Genomic DNA, 19,293 nt, shown 5'->3' with positions numbered 1-19,293 from the left:
CAGCTGACTATGTTGTCCACATAAAGTTTGACCAATATGTCCATTGGGAAGGTCCCCTTCATAGGTATGAAGTGGGCCGTCTTAGTTAATCGATCTATGATCACCCAAATAGCATCCATTCTCCTAGAGGTACGGGGTAGCCCTATGACAAAATCCATGGAGATGTTCTCCCACTTCCACTCTAGTACAGGTAGGGGTTGTAGCAGTCCATGAGGTCTATGCCTCTTCACCTTCACTTGTTGACAGATCAAACATTTAGATATAAACGTTGCCACATCTACCTTCATATCCGACCACCAGTAAACTTGCTTCAAATCCTCATACATTTTAGTGTTGCCTGGGTGTATAGCATAGGGAGAACTGTGAGCTTCCTTCAAAATAATGCCCTTCAATTCATCATTCGCAGGCATGCACAATCTATCCTTGAACTTGAGAACACTTTCCTCGATCAATATGTAATCTGAGTACTGGTGCTTTCCCTCACGAATGTTCTCAATAATATTTTGCTAGTCTTGGTCTGACACTTGAGCCGTGATGATCCTCTCTCAAAGAGACAGCTATAAAACCAAGGCTGCCAAAGATAGGGTAGTGCCTTCCATCAATAGTTCCAAGTTGAACCGTCTAGCCTCTTAAATGAGTTCTTTTCTAACAACCAAAGATGCTAAAGACAGGGGTTGCGACCTTTGGTTGAGTGCATCTGTTATATCTGTACCCGAACTCTGAATGTATGTCCGGAACCCGGAGAATCCAAGGTCATGCCCACTATAATGTCCATCTAGAAATTCCCATTCAAAATCAATATATGCTCCCACAAATTTACGCAACCAAACACGGTGTTATGCAATCTTTTACTTCTTGAGTGTCGATGAGCTTTTTGGCAATTACTAGGGTTTCACTCAAACTTCCAAAGATTTCCATGAAAATATGTTGGGTTTTCACTAGATGGCTTTGAATTGCAAACTCTCTGGATTTAACGGCAAATTGCCAACCAATGCAAAACCGAAGAAGGTGAGAGACTCTACTGGTGGTCGGAAGTGGTGGATGAAGCTACTGCTTCTATTTTTTTGGGTTTTTGGTATTATTATTGTGTCTATATGGGTTTTGGACCTCGTGAGTGCGGCAGTGGTGGATACAAGGTGGTGATCGTGGCTATGGAAGTGGTGGTGGTGGTGGTGGTGATGGTAGTGACCGTTACTCAAGCTGGAGAAACTAGGGTTTCTAGAGATGTTTTTAGGGTTTTGATATGGTTAGGGGTATTATTGAAATATCACAACATAAGGGTATTTTGGGGTTTAATTGAATATATTTAGGGTGATGTCATCACTTAACAGTGATTTTTTACGAAATAGGTACGGTTAATAGAATCTTTTGATTTCAGGGGAGGGGAGAGTTAGTACTCAATACCCAAGGTGGGACTTTTCATTCAGGCATGTTCGGGGGGAGGGGGGAGTAATTTACCCATCTTAAAATTTTAAATACTTTGGATCAAATAATTAAATGTTTTTTTTGTTAAACCAATAGATAATTAGATACTACACAAAAATTATAGGAAAAATTACGAGATTAGCCACAAATGAGTTTCACTTTACAAAACTGTCTACTCCATCTTTAATTTAACAAATATAACCAAAGAAAAGATCACAATTACAAAAATAGGCAAAACAATGCTATACAATCCTGGGTGCAACAATCGTATTTTTTTTGGACAATTTTACCCTTCGACCTTTCCTTCTCGATTACCATATCCGCCTTTGTAACCCCTACCGCCCCACCCCTGCTGCCGCCCTCGCTATCACCGTAACTTCTGTTGTATCTGCTTTATCTGGACTACCATCCTCCAATCCACCCGGCCATCCCCTTGCAATGGCCGCAATGCCCAAGCCCGGTCTGCTTTGGCTTCGGGGACCAACTTCTCCACTTTTTCTTCTTCTTCTTTGGCCCCAGGGACTACCTTCTCGCGGAGAGGCGCTTGCATGGCTGAGGTTGGGTCCTCTTCTTCTTCAAGCCGCCAACTATGTCCCTGAAAGAAATAGAGAACATTATTTTTCTGCAGTTTAACCCATCTTCGAATAGAAAAATATATTAGAAATTCTACATCTCCAAGTCCTAGATACCAGCAAACTGTTGCTTCTTCCTTTTAATCTTCTTCTCACCGTTTTCGTCCTCTCCCATGGCCTCAAGGAATCCATCCTCAAATCCTTCCCAACCTTTCTATTCCTGAAATCGTATTCTACATCTATCTCGCTCAAACTAATTATGACCAAAGAGAATAGATTAGCATGGGATTTAATAGAGAAAGATTTTGATCCACTTTTTACTTTTAAACGAATAGGAATTGTATCAAATAAAAAAGCTACCAAATCACAACTCTCTTCGATTTGAATTGGAAAACAGGGGCTCCGTTCCCCTGTTATTTTCTCAAAATTTTTTCACAATGAAAAAAAGGTTAACATAACACAAGTAATTCTCTTTGATTCGATACAGAAAATGAGTGCGATGACCAATTTGGCTGAGTTTTTGTTCTCCGTCCATTTCGGACATGGCAAAGCCACGTTGGAAGGTTCCAAGATTAGGTGAATCACTTCTTCCCCATCCGTCCATGTTGCCTCCGCTGCAGAAGCGTACTTTCTTCTTCCCTGCCACATGTAAAATCCCATTCTCTACCTTCACCTGCTCACCACCACCACCATCCAAAACCAAAAAATACCAATCCCCTACTTATCCATTTCCGGTTGCAGAGCCAGCGGCGCAAAGATGGTGGGCAACGCCACAGATCCAATGCCCTGCAACAATATGGTGCTAGGCTGGCCGACAAAGCCTATAGGGCGGTTGTGCTAATTTGGTAGTCAAAGGTGAGATGCAGGGACACTGGTGGCAGAGGAAACCATACGTGGTGGGTTGGTTTGAAAGGTGGATGAGTGCAATGGCAACAGGGGTGGGATGTGGTAGCAGTGGTGGGGCGGTAGGGTTACAAAGGCGGACATGGTAATGGAGAAGGAAAGGTGGAAGGGTAAAAATTGTCCACAATAAAATATGATTGTTGTACCCAGGATTGTATAACACTGTTTTGCCTATTTTTGTGATTGTGATCTTTTCTTTGGTTATATATATTTTTTTGGGTGAGAAAACACAAGTTATATTAAGGAAAGGAATTATATACAGTTTTGTTGACCAGTGCATTGCGAGCTATGTTCACCACTATAGTTATACAAAAAGGATCTCCTTGAGCTATATACTTAATGTTACTATACGAGTCAGAAATATATAGCAGATCTTTAAGATGCTGCAAGGGTTAGGCTGATTCGGTAGGAGATGGAAGAACATTGACGATCATAGGATAAGAACACCATACTTCTTGGATTTGCAATCCCAAAACTGATGCTTGATCCAGCCCAGTCCTAATACTATACAAAATCGGTTCCAGTTTTGTCGAAGCAGACTGAAATCCAGCAGCCAAAAAGGTAAGTCTTCCTCCTGTCAAAGAACAATAAGCCCATGCTGCTATTCTCAAACCTGGTATGTAGTATCCTACGCAAGTTACAACATGAAAATTGAGGTTTGGTAAGCCATGGAATTGTGAAATAGACAAACAAATATCCGGCTCATTATTTACATTCGATGATGTAATAAGGGGGGGGGGGGAAGTTTCATATCAGATAAATAACTTGAAATTTGTGTTATAATCCGAGTCGGATTAGGTCTCTCTACGCCAAACAATGCCTTATTTCGAGCAACCCAAATAAAGTAGCATGTTATAATAAAAACATCAAAAAACCAGACAAGAGACTGTTTTTCGAGGTTTGTTTTAAGAAACTTTGGTTATCTTTGTTAAATTAAAGATGGAGTAGACCGTTTTGTAAAACGAAACTCATTTGTGGCTAATCTCGTAATCTTCCCAAAATTAGAATATGCAAACACTAAATTATAAAGCATAGGGCCGAGCCGAGCCAGGCCGAGCTCAGCCCAAGGCCTCAACACTAACCTAACCCAACCCTAACTCACTCTCAGGGTTGAAAAATCCAACCCAGGCCCTATTCAGGCTCAAGGCGAGCTCGGGCCAACATGGCCAAACTTACACCCCTAGTACAAACAATTTCATGTTACAGGGAGCAGGGACATTCTCGTTATTATAATTAAAAAGCAGGTTATTCTCCTGAAAAATTGGACGGCCAGGATCTCACAATTAAATCAGGGAGATGTTCATCGTTACAATCAAAAGGCAACGCTATCCTCATCACTTAAAATCGGACGGTCAGGGTCTCAAGTTGGTTGACTAGCGACGACCAATAATCAAAGGAAAACGAAGATATTTCTATATCTAGAAAAAATGAAGAATATCTCCCTCTCTCTCCTCCTGTTGAAATTTCTCAGTCCACTCAGTCTTAAAAAATTCTCAAAGTTTTCGATCCTCTCTCTTTCTTTTTGTTGTCATGGGGGTTTTGGAGCTTGTCTGGTTTTTTCCTCTTTGAATCTACTACTAAATTTCATGAAATCTGAGCTGAATCTGTGACTGATTTTAGATCGAGAGTCGGGACTTGAGGAGTGGTCTGGGAAGAGGTTAGGTCTTTGATCTGATGGCGAATTGCTGAGAGGGAGGGTGAATTTGTGTTCCAAATCTGTGAATATTAGGGTTTTTGTTGTTTTGTCGCTGCGGGAACCTGGTTAAATGCAGAGGCCCACGACTAGGTATCTGGAGAGATCCAACACTATGAATAGGGAGAAACGAGTGCTGGATCCGCATGATGCAGAAGAAGGACAGTCTCCGAAGAAGCGGCCTGCACTTGCTAGGTAATTCTTTGTTGCGTATGCATAATCTTTGTTTTCGATAGTGCTTTACTTCGCTTCAGTTTGTTTTATCAGTCGGGTTCAATTGAAAAAAATTCTCTCTTCCTTATTTCGGTAAGCATGATTTTACGTCTTGATTACGTTAATTGTCTGATAGAAATGCAATTTTGCGAGAAAAAGAAGCAAGGACAAGAGTTTGCAACTGTAGCTATTTGTGGCTGTCATTTGAAGTTGAACTGCTAGTGGTTGCTTTTAGAGAAAAGGACTGACATGTTGACGTATTCACTTTTTCCAGAATATCTTTAACACTTAATTCAATGTCGTGAAAAGGAGAGGAAATTTTTTCTTGATAAGGGATATTGTAAGTTTGTTACTACCAGCATATTTTTAGTTCATAAGGATTTTGAGAGAGTTCTGGAACATAGCACTTAACGCTTTGCCCCATAAGGCATTTTTCTCGAGAATTCTCTCGTGGATGCACCTGTTGATTGTGCATGGTCTTTCCGTTCATTCACAGGACATCCAGTTTCATTGTGTGGGAACTCTAGCAGTTAGGTTTCCTATAATGTGGTGCATTTAGGATGCAATTTCGATTTTAGTAAAAAATTAGCGGCTTTGTGAGATAAGTGGGAAAAAAGGACCTTGCAAAATTGATTTCTCAACATCAGTTCATTGGAAATTGAACCAAAGTGTTGGTGGTCAAACACCATTTTATATGTCATGATGTTATACTGTTCAACACTATCACAGCGGCAAGCAGAGATCAAGGGAGGGAGGAAAGATAGAGAGAGAGCAGGTGCGCGGGTGGAGCGGCAACAGCAAGGTGCGCGTTTGGGGCTGAAGCGCACAGCCCAGGCGCATCCAGACAGCGGCGCGGCAAGGGGCACACAGCCAAGGAGATGCGCGGCCAAGAAGGCGCTCAGCTAGAAGGGGTGGCGCGCAAGGGCAGCGGCATCTAGCGGCGGTGCGCGTGCTGCCATGGCAGCATGCACACCGCCAGTGGTTGCGAATCTCAAAAAATAGAAACCCCAAAAGAAAACGCGACCTTTCGTCTCAAAATCTCTCTCTTCCCAAACGAAAGTGAACTAAAAACCCGCTCTGATACCAATGCAAACAAACTACCACATATTAGGGTGTTACCTGAAAGGAGATGGGAACGTAGCGGAAGGATCTCGTATGGATTTGGTTACAAGCTTTGCAAACTCGAACGTTCTTCTACAATCTCTAGATATCTTGAAAGGCTTCTCCACGGAGAACTCCACACCACAAATCCTTGAGAACAGATGGAATCCCACAGAGAACACACTAGTAACTTGGGGAACAAGATTGGGAGTGAGAGAGAGAATGTTGCAAGAATGCAGTTAGGGTTAGGGGTTACTTGATTATGTCTATATGTAATAAGTCCCCACCTCCTTACAGTGTCCCATTCTAAATAGGAAACACAGCCAAAGGGGGAAGGCCAACTCCTTAAGTGGCTGACCCACCCTGGTCCAACCGGCTGCCCATGGGTGGGTGCCAAACCCGAACCAGGTCTGCCCAGGTTCAGTTAACAGGAAGAAAGGGATTCCTCTTAGTGTCATTTCTTTCAGCTCTGCCAGCTGCTTTGTCAGGTGAGGCTTCCAATTGATGGCTAAACTTAGATGTGGGTGAATCTTGTTTCATTGCTTCTGTTTAGTCCTTATTGATGTGTGGTTACCATTGATGTCAAGTTCTATCTTTAGCAACTTCTGTTCCGTTCTTTTTATTTGTTCTTTTTTAAAGAGAAACAAATAGTTTGGTTCTATCAGCATTATTAATTTGTATATAAGGACATGTGCATTGAAAAATAATTGCGTGCAGTGTAATTGTTGAGGCGCTCAAGGTGGATAGTCTGCAGAAGCTTTGCTCATCATTGGAGCCTATTCTTCGTAAAGTTGTAAGATGAACAATCTAATACATTGGCTCTCTCTTTCTTTATATGTAGAATTTTGGATGTTTCCTTTACTGTTTGCCTTTGGATGCTTGGCCAGAAATTTTGGTTTAGTCATTGTGTTGTTTTTCTATACTTAAGTGCTTTTTCTTTTGTCAAATTCATCTGTGTAGTACTTTAAATACCTAGAACTCCAATTGAATATCTCAATACTTTACATGAACCATATTAGTGTATGGAGTAGGAGCCATTGCTTGGAGCAACAGTAAAAAGGTTTGGGTTGCCAGGCAATGCCTAGGTTCGAGTCTTAAGGTCCCCTTTGCCCTGACAATTCTGAAGGTTACAGCCATCTCCAAACAATGCAGAATGTTACAGCCGTCTCCAAATTTTATTTTTAGCTACTGATATACTCATAGCATTATTGGTCCTACAACTGACTAGATTGAAAAAGAAATAGCCTATCAGATGATTACAATTTCTTCAATTGATTAGAGAAACCATAAATGGTCCACGAGAAACTGTATTGATGTATTTATTTTCTTGGTCGAGTCTCATCAAATGCTATATTTGAGTCTCTAACTGTCCAGTTACAATCTTCTAGCTAGTGAAACATTTTTTATTTGTTCTGTGAGAGAGATATTTGTGCCAAGACCATATGAGAGAAATATTTGATCAATTAATCATTTGCATCTGCATGTCTCCTTTTACATTTTTAAAATCACTGAAAATGGATTAGTATTTTTTTCCCGGTTAGAGGAAAAAGGAGTAAGAGGTTTTTGGCCATCTCAGTTGGTGTGAATCAAATCTTGGGAACCAGCCATTCATGCTTGCTTCTTATTATAGTGAGTTATTCTTGTTTGTGCGTTGTTTAAAAAGATATTTCCTTCTCTTTTTGTTAGTTGAACTTATTTCACATCTGGTGAATTGAGATTTTTTTCTTTCTTAGTTTGATATCTTAATCTCTAGCCTGTGGAAACTACTATGCTGAATCTTATTGTGTGTATTTTACTGATTCCCAAACAAAAAGCTTGTTGATTCATCATATTATGGCACTCCTTTCTTGGATTTCCCTCATGCAATTATTTTGAAGTTGAAATTTTGAGCATATAAAGTCATAATGTTTAGAAGTACTGAAGTGTTTAATGTTCTAATACAATGTTTATAATCATTGGCCCCATTTAGATGAGTTGACAGGCAGGCTCAGTATATTTGGTACTCTTAACCACTCAATCAATCAGATTTATTGATGGTCAGGAATTCATTATTAAAAAACCATAGGAAACCAATATATTCAGACAAAAAAATCATCTGATTAAGCCCTTTGTGTTCAAATTTTTTGAATCTAAGAGGTGTCTTAACTTGGGTCACTGTTTTAGGCATTCAATTCAAATTGAAAACATGGCCCATTTGTTTGATACAGTTTAGGATATCTCCATAAATATGTCAGTTTCAGAATTCAGAACAACCAAATCTTTCTCCAATGTACTATTATTTAAATTTAGAAGCATCATGCCTGTACAAAATGCTACTGTGGTTTGGTGGATGTATTTGCTTTGTTCAAATTACTTGTGATCAACTCATTAGTACTTGGAGTCGAGAATTGCTTCGTAGTTGCTCATTAATCTGAAGAATTTTCTGTTTCGACTTATGTTTTGGAAAATCAATATCCAGTGATGTTTATGTAATTTTGAATGCTGTATTTATGGATTGAATTGTCATCATTAAAATGTCGTATCAGACAAAATCTAATTGGTCAGACAAGAAAATATTTCTTGTTGATTTTCCTGTTCAATTCAGTAATCCGTGCTCCCTTTTTTCCCCTAATAATTTTTTTACTGCATTTTGTGCTAAGCAGGTTAGTGAAGAAGTGGAGCGTGCACTGGCAAAATTAGGGCCTGCTAGGCTCAATGGGAGGTGAGAGCTTGCCCTGATCATCCATGTACAGAAAGTGTTTGGTGGTAGATGCCAGTGGTTAACTTGCCTTGCATGATCATTGTTTTGACACATTATGAGTTGACATGATCTCCCCCCCCCCCCCCCACCCCCCCCCAAAAAAAAAAAAAAAAAAAAATGTTGATAAGAAATGTAGGATCCTGTTGTAAGTTCTCAGTTACTTTGGGCAATGCTGATCTGGTCCATGATGGATCAACCGATCCTGTAAGCAAGATTAATCTGAAGATGGTATTTTTCTTCATTGGTATATTTGAACGCAAAGATGGCATAAACAGCACAAAGATTTTCTCCATGTGGAAATCTGAAATCTCTCACTAAAATAGCAAGTAGTTACACCCTACCCACAAGCTGAACCTTAGGGTAAGATTCCAGCAGAACAAAGGGTTTGATTGCTATAGACCCAAGGCTTAGATTAACCCCAGAATAAATTCTGGGCAGGTGTAGGTCTATGACAGAAGCACAAAATCTCCAAATGAGGTGGAGATCCAACTGTGGGATTGGTAGTTACAATCATTGTTCAAAACCTCACCGAAATTTCAGATATTTCGGCCAGGCCGAGACAAGATACTATGTCGAAATGAAAAAAAATGCAATATTTCGGAAATTTTGGTCTAAAAAATGCACCGTTTCGTAGAAATTTTGGTTATTTCGGCATTTTACACCCCGAAATGGCCAAGCATAACTCAGAAAAAAATACAAAATTTCGGTGAAATTTTGGTATCTCAGAAATTTCGGTCTGGCCGAAATGTCCTTCTGAGACTAGACTTAATACTATGGCTACAATAGAGAGAATAAATATGAACTTAGGGAATTCAGATTTAGTAACTAACAAGTTCTCACAAACTACAGGGCAGATCACCTTTAAAGTTGGATCAATTTTGGAGACTAGGCAATGGAGCTAACTCTCCAATTATAATGGTCAACTAATGGCTGGATTGTTAGTTCTGAGTAAAATCTGAAATTAGAAAATAGAATCTCAAATTAGAAACTCACATAGATACAATGATCTGACCATAGTTGTCAAGGCGGCAAGGTGACCCAAGGCGGTGGAGGGGTGTGCCTAAGCGCTTAGGCGACAAGGCATCCACCTAGGCGACCAAGGCTCCATGTGTTACTTTTTATTTCCCCTCTTTTCTAACATTATTTAGTGTGCTACAATAAATACCTTATATCATAACATTAAGCCATATCAAGTCATCAAAAATCAACATTATGCCACATCAAAGTCATTAGAAATCCACAATTAGTGCATCAAGTCATCAAAAATCAATTTTAAGCCACATCAAGTCATAAAAAATAAACATAGAACTAGAAGACAGCAGAACTACAGAAGCAAGCTATTGGAAGTTTGAAACAATCAAAACCTACGTTTGGTTTATATTGTTCTTGGAATTGGTCATTGTCCTGGTATTCCTAGTCTCACATTTGGTTTATACTGTTCTTAGAAAATATGATCTTACCTATTAAGTAATTAAGAGCCTGCTTGATAACCTTACGAGAAATAGTTTCTGGTGTTTTTCCGTTCTGAGAAACGGAAAAACACCTAAAAATCGCTTGATAACGAAGTGTTTTTTGTGATTGCTTTTGGAAACATAAATCAAAATTTATGCTCCTTGGAAGACTTTTGACAGAGCATGTCCAACATGTTCTGTCGTTTCTTGGCTGAAAATTGGAAAAGTGTGCCCGATAAAAACTCCTATAATCATTCACTATGCTCTTCTGTAAAATTGGAAAAGTGGGCCAAACATATCCTTTTGTTAATTTTTAAAAAAAAAAAAAAAGAAGGGGGTTTTGCTTGTTTCCAAGAATAGGTTTACCAAGCGGGTTAAAAACGGTTTCTCAGCACAGAAAATGAAAAAACTGTTTTGCTGTTTCTCAGCACATAACTAGAACAGAAACACCCGTAAGGTTATCAAGCAGGCACTAAACTGTTCGCGATTTAGGCTCTTTTTGGTATCATTTTTCATTTTCATTTTGGCCTATTTAAAAAAAAATATTACTAAAAACCATTTTGATAAAAAATGAAAAACTGTTTGCTAACTATTAAACATAATAGATTGTAGAATGAAAAATAAGTTTGGTAACTACCCATGTGTAAATAATTTTTAGAGTAAATTACTGTCCCCTCCCCTTGATTGTGCCCTAATGACTTGCCCTTGCCTTGCATATTGAGTAATAGCTCTTCCCTCCCCTGAAATCAAAAGATTCTATCAACCGTACCCATATTGGTTAACGGTGTTAGAAATGCAATTAAAAAGACAATAATACCCTCATATCTAACCTCAAACCCTTCTTTCTTCTTTCTTTTTCCTCCTGTAACCCCATCCGCCCCCACCATTCTGCACCTCTGAGAAAATTGGAGCTAGCCTTCATCTAAGAAGGATTCTTGTGATCCATGGCAAGTGAGTTTGGGTAGCCATGTTATCACAATCCCTTCTCTCCTACTGCCTTTTAATCTCAATTCACAGTATGAGATCACATACGAGAAACTCATTGCAATCTGACCGGGCATCCACAAGCACCAGTAAGAGAATGCTTGTTCAGATAGTTTTAGCTTCACTTACATTTCTTACAACCACAATTAACCATTGAAACGATGCATAGGTAAGCTTGATATGCCCATTTAGGGACCAAAAATCACCAAAAAACTGGTTCAAATTAGGCCCCTTTTGCAAGGTTACAAAGTGCAAGGAGTATTTCCTTTTGGTTTTGGATCCCAGAATCTCAATAACAATGAGAAATCACTCAATTGGAGGAGGAACTGCTCCTTTTCTAGTACTTAGCTTTGACCCAATTGAAGCCCACCGATGTCCCACTCTTGACCTTCCCTGCTCCCACCACTGCTGCTGCTTTTGCTTTTCCGAACCCTGTTGATGCTGCCGCCTTCACGTTTACCATCTTCTTGCTACTGCTGTTGCTATTGCTGCTTCCTTTCTGGGTATTGGGTTTCTCATCATCTTCCCCTGCACCAAATCCGCCTGCACCCCACTGATGAAACTAATTGAAATTGCTTCCCTGAGCTTCTCCTCCCTCCTCCGCTCCTTCCCTTCTCCTTTCTTCTTGCCATTAGATGTTTATTAGGGTTGTAAAAATCGGAAATTGTGGAATTAGGTTTTGGACTTGTGTTTGTTATGTTTTTTTGTCTTGCAAATACATATATACAGTGAAGGGAATGGATCAAAGCGAGTAATTTTGTTGGGTTCTCACTTTGGATTAGATTACAATTCTTTGATTTAACTATGAACAAGCCTAACCTAGTGCCCCTGAGAAGGAGTAGAGAGAGAGACCAGCTCCAGTTGATTGAATCTTTTGAGATGCCCTTGGGGCTGTGACGGAATGGGCCTCATGTTCTCTCAGCTAAAACAAGCAGTCCAGTCCCTGAAACCTCCTGGAGTCCAACCTGTAAACTAGTGTATCCCGAAGAAGGAGGATCAATGATGGGTTCTCTTCGCTTCCCTTTCTGGTTTTCTCTCAGCCATCGAAGCACCCTCACAGTTCTCATGGCTCTTCCTCTCCTTCTTCCTTCTCCGCGTCAGGCGTGGTATGCTCTGTCGCAGCCGTAGTCAGTGTTTAGTAATGGTGCGATGAAAGAAGAAGAAGAAGAAGAAGAAGAAGAAGTAGGGACTTGCCTCTCTATTTTAACGACCAAATGTCTATTTTACCCCTCATATTTGGGTCATACGAGTACATGCTCATTAAAGAGCGAAAAAATGAAGGAAAAACAGATTTTGGCCATAATCCATAATTGACTCTTGAGTCTATTATCATTTTTGGGGTGTTTTCATTTATTTTAAATAAAAACAAGTTTCAAAAGTGATACCAAACACGTGAAAAAATGAAAAATTGTCAGAAAATGAAAATGAAAAATGATACCAACGAGGCCCTTAGAGAAATGTTCTTGGTCTCTTGAAGTTTGACTGGTCAAATAATTTTATTTTTACATCAGACTTTTTTGTATTAGGTAGAGCACAAAGCCAGCTTTCCAACAAATCCAAGATTGCTTAAATCAGACTTATATTGAAAGAATTATGTTCCGATCAAACCTTATTTGGTGTGTGTGAATGTTGTCAAAATCGCTCTGGATGAAAATATTTTTTAGATATCAAAGCAAATGAATATTTTACCGCTCTTTTGGTTTTTAGCAATGTTTTACCATATTAAGATTTATGAAATTTGAGAAAAACCCCAACATGAGAAAGTTGAAAATTTCTTCTACTACCAAAAATCCATTTTTTGTTCTTGAACTGGGGGGGGGGGTGTTTGACTTTTTTTATCCTTTTGGAATTTGATTTTTTAAATATTTTTATTGGATTCAAATAGGGGGATATTTGCTTATTTATGAAAAATATCTTAATTGAAAAATTTATTTAAATGTATTTGGCATAAATAAGGGCCAAATTTGGTTCGATACCACTAAGACAAGAGTCGCCTAGACCCCACAAAATCCACATGAACGCTTAGGCGACGCCTTGACCAGCGGATGAAAGTCAATATCTGGTTGATAGGACTTCAATGGTTGAAGAATAATCAATTTGTATCTATTGGACAGATTAGAAGTTACAAGGAGTTACAGTTGCAGCAGAACTTCAGAACTTAGCAACCGCAGGACTTGAACTAGGAAGGGGCTGGTCTGGTTACAACTTCAGCCAAACTTCTTGTGTATACCAGCAACCAGATGTCTCAGTAGTGCATCAACAACAGCAGCAATCATTCAAACAAGGTGGTGTGTACTTGCAGAAAATCAAGAGCAAAATAGAAAGAAGAGAGAAATGAGAAGAAGGGAAGAAGAGGGATATCACCAAGTGATACAGAATCTTAGTTCAAAATCCTGCCGAGATCTTGAAATACTCTAGCTTTTTCGAGACGAGATTAAGACCGAAATATCAAACATGCAGTAACTCCAAAATCTCGATCGAAATTTCGGCGAGATTTCGGTACTTTGTATCATCTCGCTGAAATCGTACAAAGTACCTTAAAAAGACAAAAACTGAACCAGACTTTGAATTTCGAAGTAAACTCAACAGAGAAGGGCGAAAACCTTGGGTCTTGATTTTTTTGCCACATCATCACTCAATACTATTGGGATACATTACTAGGGGTTGCTACATCACTACGAAGAGATCGATTGCCGCTTACTATGGAAGAATTGGCTACATTTAACTATTTTAGGTAAAGTTACTATTCCTTAAAAATATTTTTTGAAAAAATATGACAAATACTTGTATGGTAGGTAGATTTTTATATGTCAGACACCGATGGCCGATCTTTGACCTCACGGTGTCGAAATAATTTTTTTTTGTTTATAAATTTATTTTTTGGTGAAAAATTGATTTTCCTACAACAAAAATGCGAAAAAATTAAAGTTAATATAAACTAGATGGGGCTCAATTATATATATGAATATTGTTCACTGTACTTGGGTTGGGTGTCTATATAATATGCAGTGTTCACACTTCATTGTGCTTTGTGGTTTGTAGTAGAAACTTTAAGTCTTTAACTATTTTTTAAATAATTATTCAATATTATATGTCTTCATCCATTATTGAATAATTTCTTGTTTTACTTGCCAGTTATGTCTCATAGCACTCAAACAATGTCTAGAATATGCAATTTTACATTAGGGGTTCGACGTTTACTGCCAACCAAGGATGCAAATCCAAAACACCAAATTGGGTGCTTTTTGTTTTTTACAATTTGAAGATTTAAATATGCTTATTAAGCTTATAACAAGCTTCCCTAAAAGTTTTGGAGCCAATTATGGCCATTTACCCACCGAAACATCATACCAAAAAAATAAAAATAAAAATTACACACCCACACTCATCGATATCTCCAGATCTCGGTCGTCTTGACTTGGTTGAGACACCGAGTCGAGACAAGTTTTTGAACTATGTCCAGAATTAAAGACTTACCAGCATAGGAGTACAAGAAGAACCCCTAGCGTGGCCCAGTTCTATTTTAAGGCCTGGGTCCAGTTATTTTTTATTTTAAGTTTTTGTTTTCTTTCAAGTGTTTAAGTGAAGTCCCGGTTGAACCAGTGGTCCAATGGTCCAGTTTAAGTTGTTATTTTATTTCTTTTCTTTTAGGGTTAAGTTGGGTCCACGTTCTTTTAATTCTTTTCAGACTTTAACAAGGAATGGGACAGCTGTATGGGGGGACAGCTAGGGGGTTTCCTAGCTTGTTTTGAACTCTAGTTTCTTTGCTTTTATAAATAAAGGAGGAAGGCAACACCTTGCGGTAAGAACCACAGGTTCTGCCCTTCAATCCTTTTAATTTCTTCTTGGAGATATCAATTCTGGTCTACTATAACCTGCAATCAAATTTCAAGTTCTTTTCTTGTGATATAGCTATTTTACTCACACTAGTACTGCTGGAAACAAGGCTTCTGCAGGTCTGGTCTTCATTCTTGTTTCATCAATAACAATCAGTCAGTACCTTATTCTGTTTTGTGCTGTCAAATCATATTACTGGTTGCATTCTGTTGGATTGTATGGGCCAGAATACCGTGGGGGTATTCTGGACTTTTTATCTTTCATTATTTATGTTTTATGTTGTTATGTACTGCCTATGTCGGCTACGATAGGGGCAGTTTTGTCCTTGTAATCTCTGCTTCATTATTATAAATAAAGGCTTGGGGTCAGTCTTGATCATTTGAGCATTATTCCAAAATCTGTTTTGTTAACATGGCATCAGAGCCAAAAATCTCTCTGATCTAGGTTTTCAAAACCCACCACCCTCCCATTGTTTTTTCCTTCCATTCTCCTTCTCTCGATTTTTTTTCTCCTCTTTCTCTTTGGTTCCCATCCCTCTCCCAAGGCAGCACTGAAGAGGTGAGCATATGATCTAGTTGCTGCCCTCCTCCCCACCTCTTTTCCATTTTTTCCATGTCATAAATTCTGCTCGATAGCTGCTGGACCTATCTCTGTGGTTTTGGAGTTTTCCAGAATTTTTGAAGATAAGACCCCTACCACTGTTGAAGGCTGATTTTCCATTGTTGGATCTTCATCTGCAACCTTGACCAACATCTATCCAGCCTCTACCAGTTATTTGAAGACCCTTACTCCCAATCGATCTCCTTTTTCAGGGTTTTCCAAAACCTTGACATCTATCGATTTTTGGGTTTAGGGCTGCTTGTTGCTGCTATATTTTTTGGAGGAGTTTCTACCACCAAGGGCATCCTCTACAAGTTCCTGGCCAGCCTACATCCAGCTCTATTGTAGGTTTTTTTTGGATCCAATTCCCCATATTGATCTCAACTTTCAGGTTTTTTTTTTTAAACCTTAACAACATCGATATTTGGGATAGGGTTCTCCATTGTTGCTGATTTTTTTGGGGGTGTTTTCCCCATCCAAGAGGACCACTTGACCTTGCTTTCAGCCCTTATATTGGAGTATTTGGTGGATTTCTCTTCACAACAGCCTCTGTATGCGATTTGGGTTTCTCTGCTGCTTCTATGGGTGACTCTATTACTTCCACTGCTACTTCTGATCATGATGGCCTTGGCAAATCAGAATACACAATTTTCCTCCTAATCCCATCAAACTGGATGGCACAAACTACCTACTGTGGTCTCGGTCTGCCTCCTTTGCCATTGCTGGCCGTGGCCTTACTGGCCATATTGATGGCACCAGTACTAGGCCGGTTGCACCTGGTCCTCCTCAAACTCGATGGTTTGCCAACAATGGGGTTCTCATTTCATACTTGATTGGTTCTATGACTTCTGACGTTGCACATGAGTTTCTTCTCCTTGATACAGCTTCTTAGATTTGATCGGCTTGTAAGGAAACATACGGGGAGCTTGGCAATGATGCTCAGATTTATGAACTCAAAAAGAAGGTCCTTCATACTACTCTGGGAGACTTGTCGGTCTCTAAATACTATGCTACTCTACGCAGCCTTTGGCAACAGTTGGACCACTTTTCTGATTACCACCCTACTACAACTGCTGACATGGCTACCTATAAAAAACATGTGGACAAAATCAAGGTCTATGACTTCTTAGTCAGGTTGAATGTTGAGTATGACCAGATTCGTGTTCAAGTGTTGGGCCCATAGTTCGAGAACTCGTAAGATCTCGCCGAGATCTCTGCGAGTTTCTCGGTTTTTTGAAAAATCGAGACGAGTTGGCATACGAGTTGCAAAAGTGCAACAACTTGACCGAGATCTCAAGATCTCGTCGAGTTCTCTAGATTTCGAGAATCTCGACCCAAACTCCTTTATATGAGTGCCAGATCTCGAGATCTTGGTGGAAAATTTTGGTATACAGACACCTATCTATGTAAACCTTGGTATACAGACACTTATTTAGGCTAGGAACTAAGACAGACACTTATTTATGCCTAATATCATTTAAGTAAATGAAATTGTATTTCATTTATTTAAGATATTATTCATAAATAAGCAAATACCCCCCTATTTGAATCCAATAAAAATAGTTAAAAAATCAAATTCCAAAAGGAAAAAAAGTCAACCCCCTAGTTCAGGAACAAAAACTAGATTTTCGACTGTAGGTGCAATTTTCAACTTTTTAATGCTAGGGTTTTTCTCAAATCTAAAAATTCCATAAATCTTAATATGGTAAAACATTGCTAAAAACCAAAAGTGCGGTAAAATATTCATTTGTTTTGATGTCCAAGAAAATATTTTCATTCAGAGCGATTTTGACAACATTCGTGCATACCAAATTAAGTTTGACCGGTACATAACTCCTATTTGGACTTTGTTTTTGCAAAATCTGATAGTGCCATTGTGTTTAAATGACTTAAAATAGGTTGAATACCAAGTTTTAGACCCAAACTAGGTCTAAAACCCACCGAGTTGAGGCTTCGAGTCGAAAAAAAAAAATGCACCAACTCGGCGAGATCTCAACACGACTCGGTTTTTCAAGGGACCGAGTTGGTACCGAGTTCCGAGTTTTAGTACCTTGGCCTCAATGTGCTTTGTCCTCTCATGAAAGACAATGTTACTTGCAATATAGATAGCGGCTTGATCATCACAAAACATTTGCATAGGCTAATTGATGGGAAACCCTAATTCCTAGAGTAAGGATTTTACCCAAATTAATTCAGCTGTACTATGCGCCATCGCTCAATATTCGACTTCAACACTGGATCGAGCAACGGTGGTTTGTTTGTTGCTTTTCTAGGTGACCAAATTCCTACCCACAAAGGTACAATAACCAAATTAGAATGTCTATCACCATCAACACCAGCCCAATCAGCATCAGAGAACCTAACCAAATTAGCATTTCGATTAGGTTGATAAATAAGGCCTTTACCAGGAGCACTCTTCAAATATTGCAACACGCGGCAAGCATCATCCCAGTGAATTTTCTTTGGACACTGCATAAATTGACTAATAACTCCAACGTCAAAGGATATATCGGGGCGAGTGATTTTAAGATAAATAAGTTTGTCGACTAATCTTCTGTATCGCTGAAAATCTGAAAAATCCTCTCTACAGACCAAAGTTTTTGACGAGGGTCCATGGGAGTATCTGCTGGTTTGGAAACAAGCATTCTAGTGTCAGTCAGAAGATTAAGGACATATTGCCTTTGAGATAAGCTAACACCCTTCTTGCTTTGCAAAACCTCAATACCAAGAAAATATTTGAGAGCATCCAAGTCTTTCATCTGAAAATGCTAATGAAGACATGCTTTAACTTGGGCAATAGCGGAAGCATCATTCCCAGATATAATAATGTCATCCACATAGACTACCATTACCACTACCTTTGAATTCTGTCGGCGAACAAAAACAGAATGGTCAGAATAACACTGTGAAAATTCAACCTGAGTGACAATGGAGCTGAACTTATCAAACCATGCCCTTAGAGATTGTTTCAATTCAACCCATAAATTGTCTTATGAAGCTTGCAAACCTTGGTAGACTCCCACTGAGCAACATACCCTGAGGTTGCTCCATATAAACCTCCTCTTGAAGATCACCATAGAAAAAAGCATTTTTAATATCCATTTGATATAAGGGCCAATCAAAGTAGACGAAAGTCTTTGTTTTAGAATTCCACCATATCCTATTTCGGAACCATCAGTTTCGACTATTTTGAATGAATCAGGGCGAGCTAATGCTAACCAAGGAAGTTCCTTGGCTTTTAACTTGATCTTTTGGATCACCGTAGTATGTTCTATGGTTCAGGGTTCAGGCTTCTTTTTAAGCCTTTGGAAAAGGGGTTTTGCATTCTTAGCCAAATCTTTATAGAATTCTGCTATATAATTCAAGTATCAGTTATTTCATCAGGAAATGCGTCAGCAAATTGGATAGCATGTTCTATTGGTAGAATAGATCCAAAAGTGATATAGTGTTTTAAGAAGCGTATTTGGGTTTGAAATAATTTTACCTTCTCGGTGGACACTGCTAAATCTGCATGTTTAATCACTTCTAGGAAAATTCTTAAATGTTTCGAATGTTGTTCAATAGAATTTGAATAAACTAAAACATCATCAATATAAACTATCGTAAATTGAGAGTATGGATTTAAGATTTGATTCATTAAATGGAGCATTCTTTAATCCGAATGGCATGGCATTCCATTCATATTGTCTGAATAGAACAACAAAGGCAGTTTTATATTTATCCTTTTCAGCAATTTATATTTGCCAATATCCAAATTTCATATCAAATTTTGAA

The 19,293-nt window shown here is 38.9% G+C and overlaps 1 protein-coding gene across 1 annotated transcript in view; it reads left to right on the top strand.

The window, feature by feature from the left end:
- The first annotated feature begins 4,360 nt into the window (after positions 1–4,360).
- The window catches only part of LOC122645810 (calmodulin-binding protein 60 B-like), a 39,920-nt gene continuing 24,987 nt past the window's right edge, over positions 4,361–19,293 (top strand). Inside the window, exons 1-3 of the mRNA XM_043839177.1 lie at positions 4,361–4,788; positions 6,625–6,700; positions 8,550–8,608. Of these exons, the coding sequence (XP_043695112.1) occupies positions 4,667–4,788; positions 6,625–6,700; positions 8,550–8,608 (257 nt within the window). The 5' untranslated portion in view covers positions 4,361–4,666. The remainder of the gene's footprint in view (positions 4,789–6,624; positions 6,701–8,549; positions 8,609–19,293) is intronic.

The sequence above is a fragment of the Telopea speciosissima genome, chromosome 11 (assembly GCF_018873765.1).
Source record: "Telopea speciosissima isolate NSW1024214 ecotype Mountain lineage chromosome 11, Tspe_v1, whole genome shotgun sequence".
NCBI classification, from domain to species: Eukaryota; Viridiplantae; Streptophyta; class Magnoliopsida; order Proteales; family Proteaceae; genus Telopea; species Telopea speciosissima.
The sequence above is the reverse complement of the archived record's forward strand: the minus strand, read 5'-3'. Positions and strand labels throughout refer to the sequence as shown.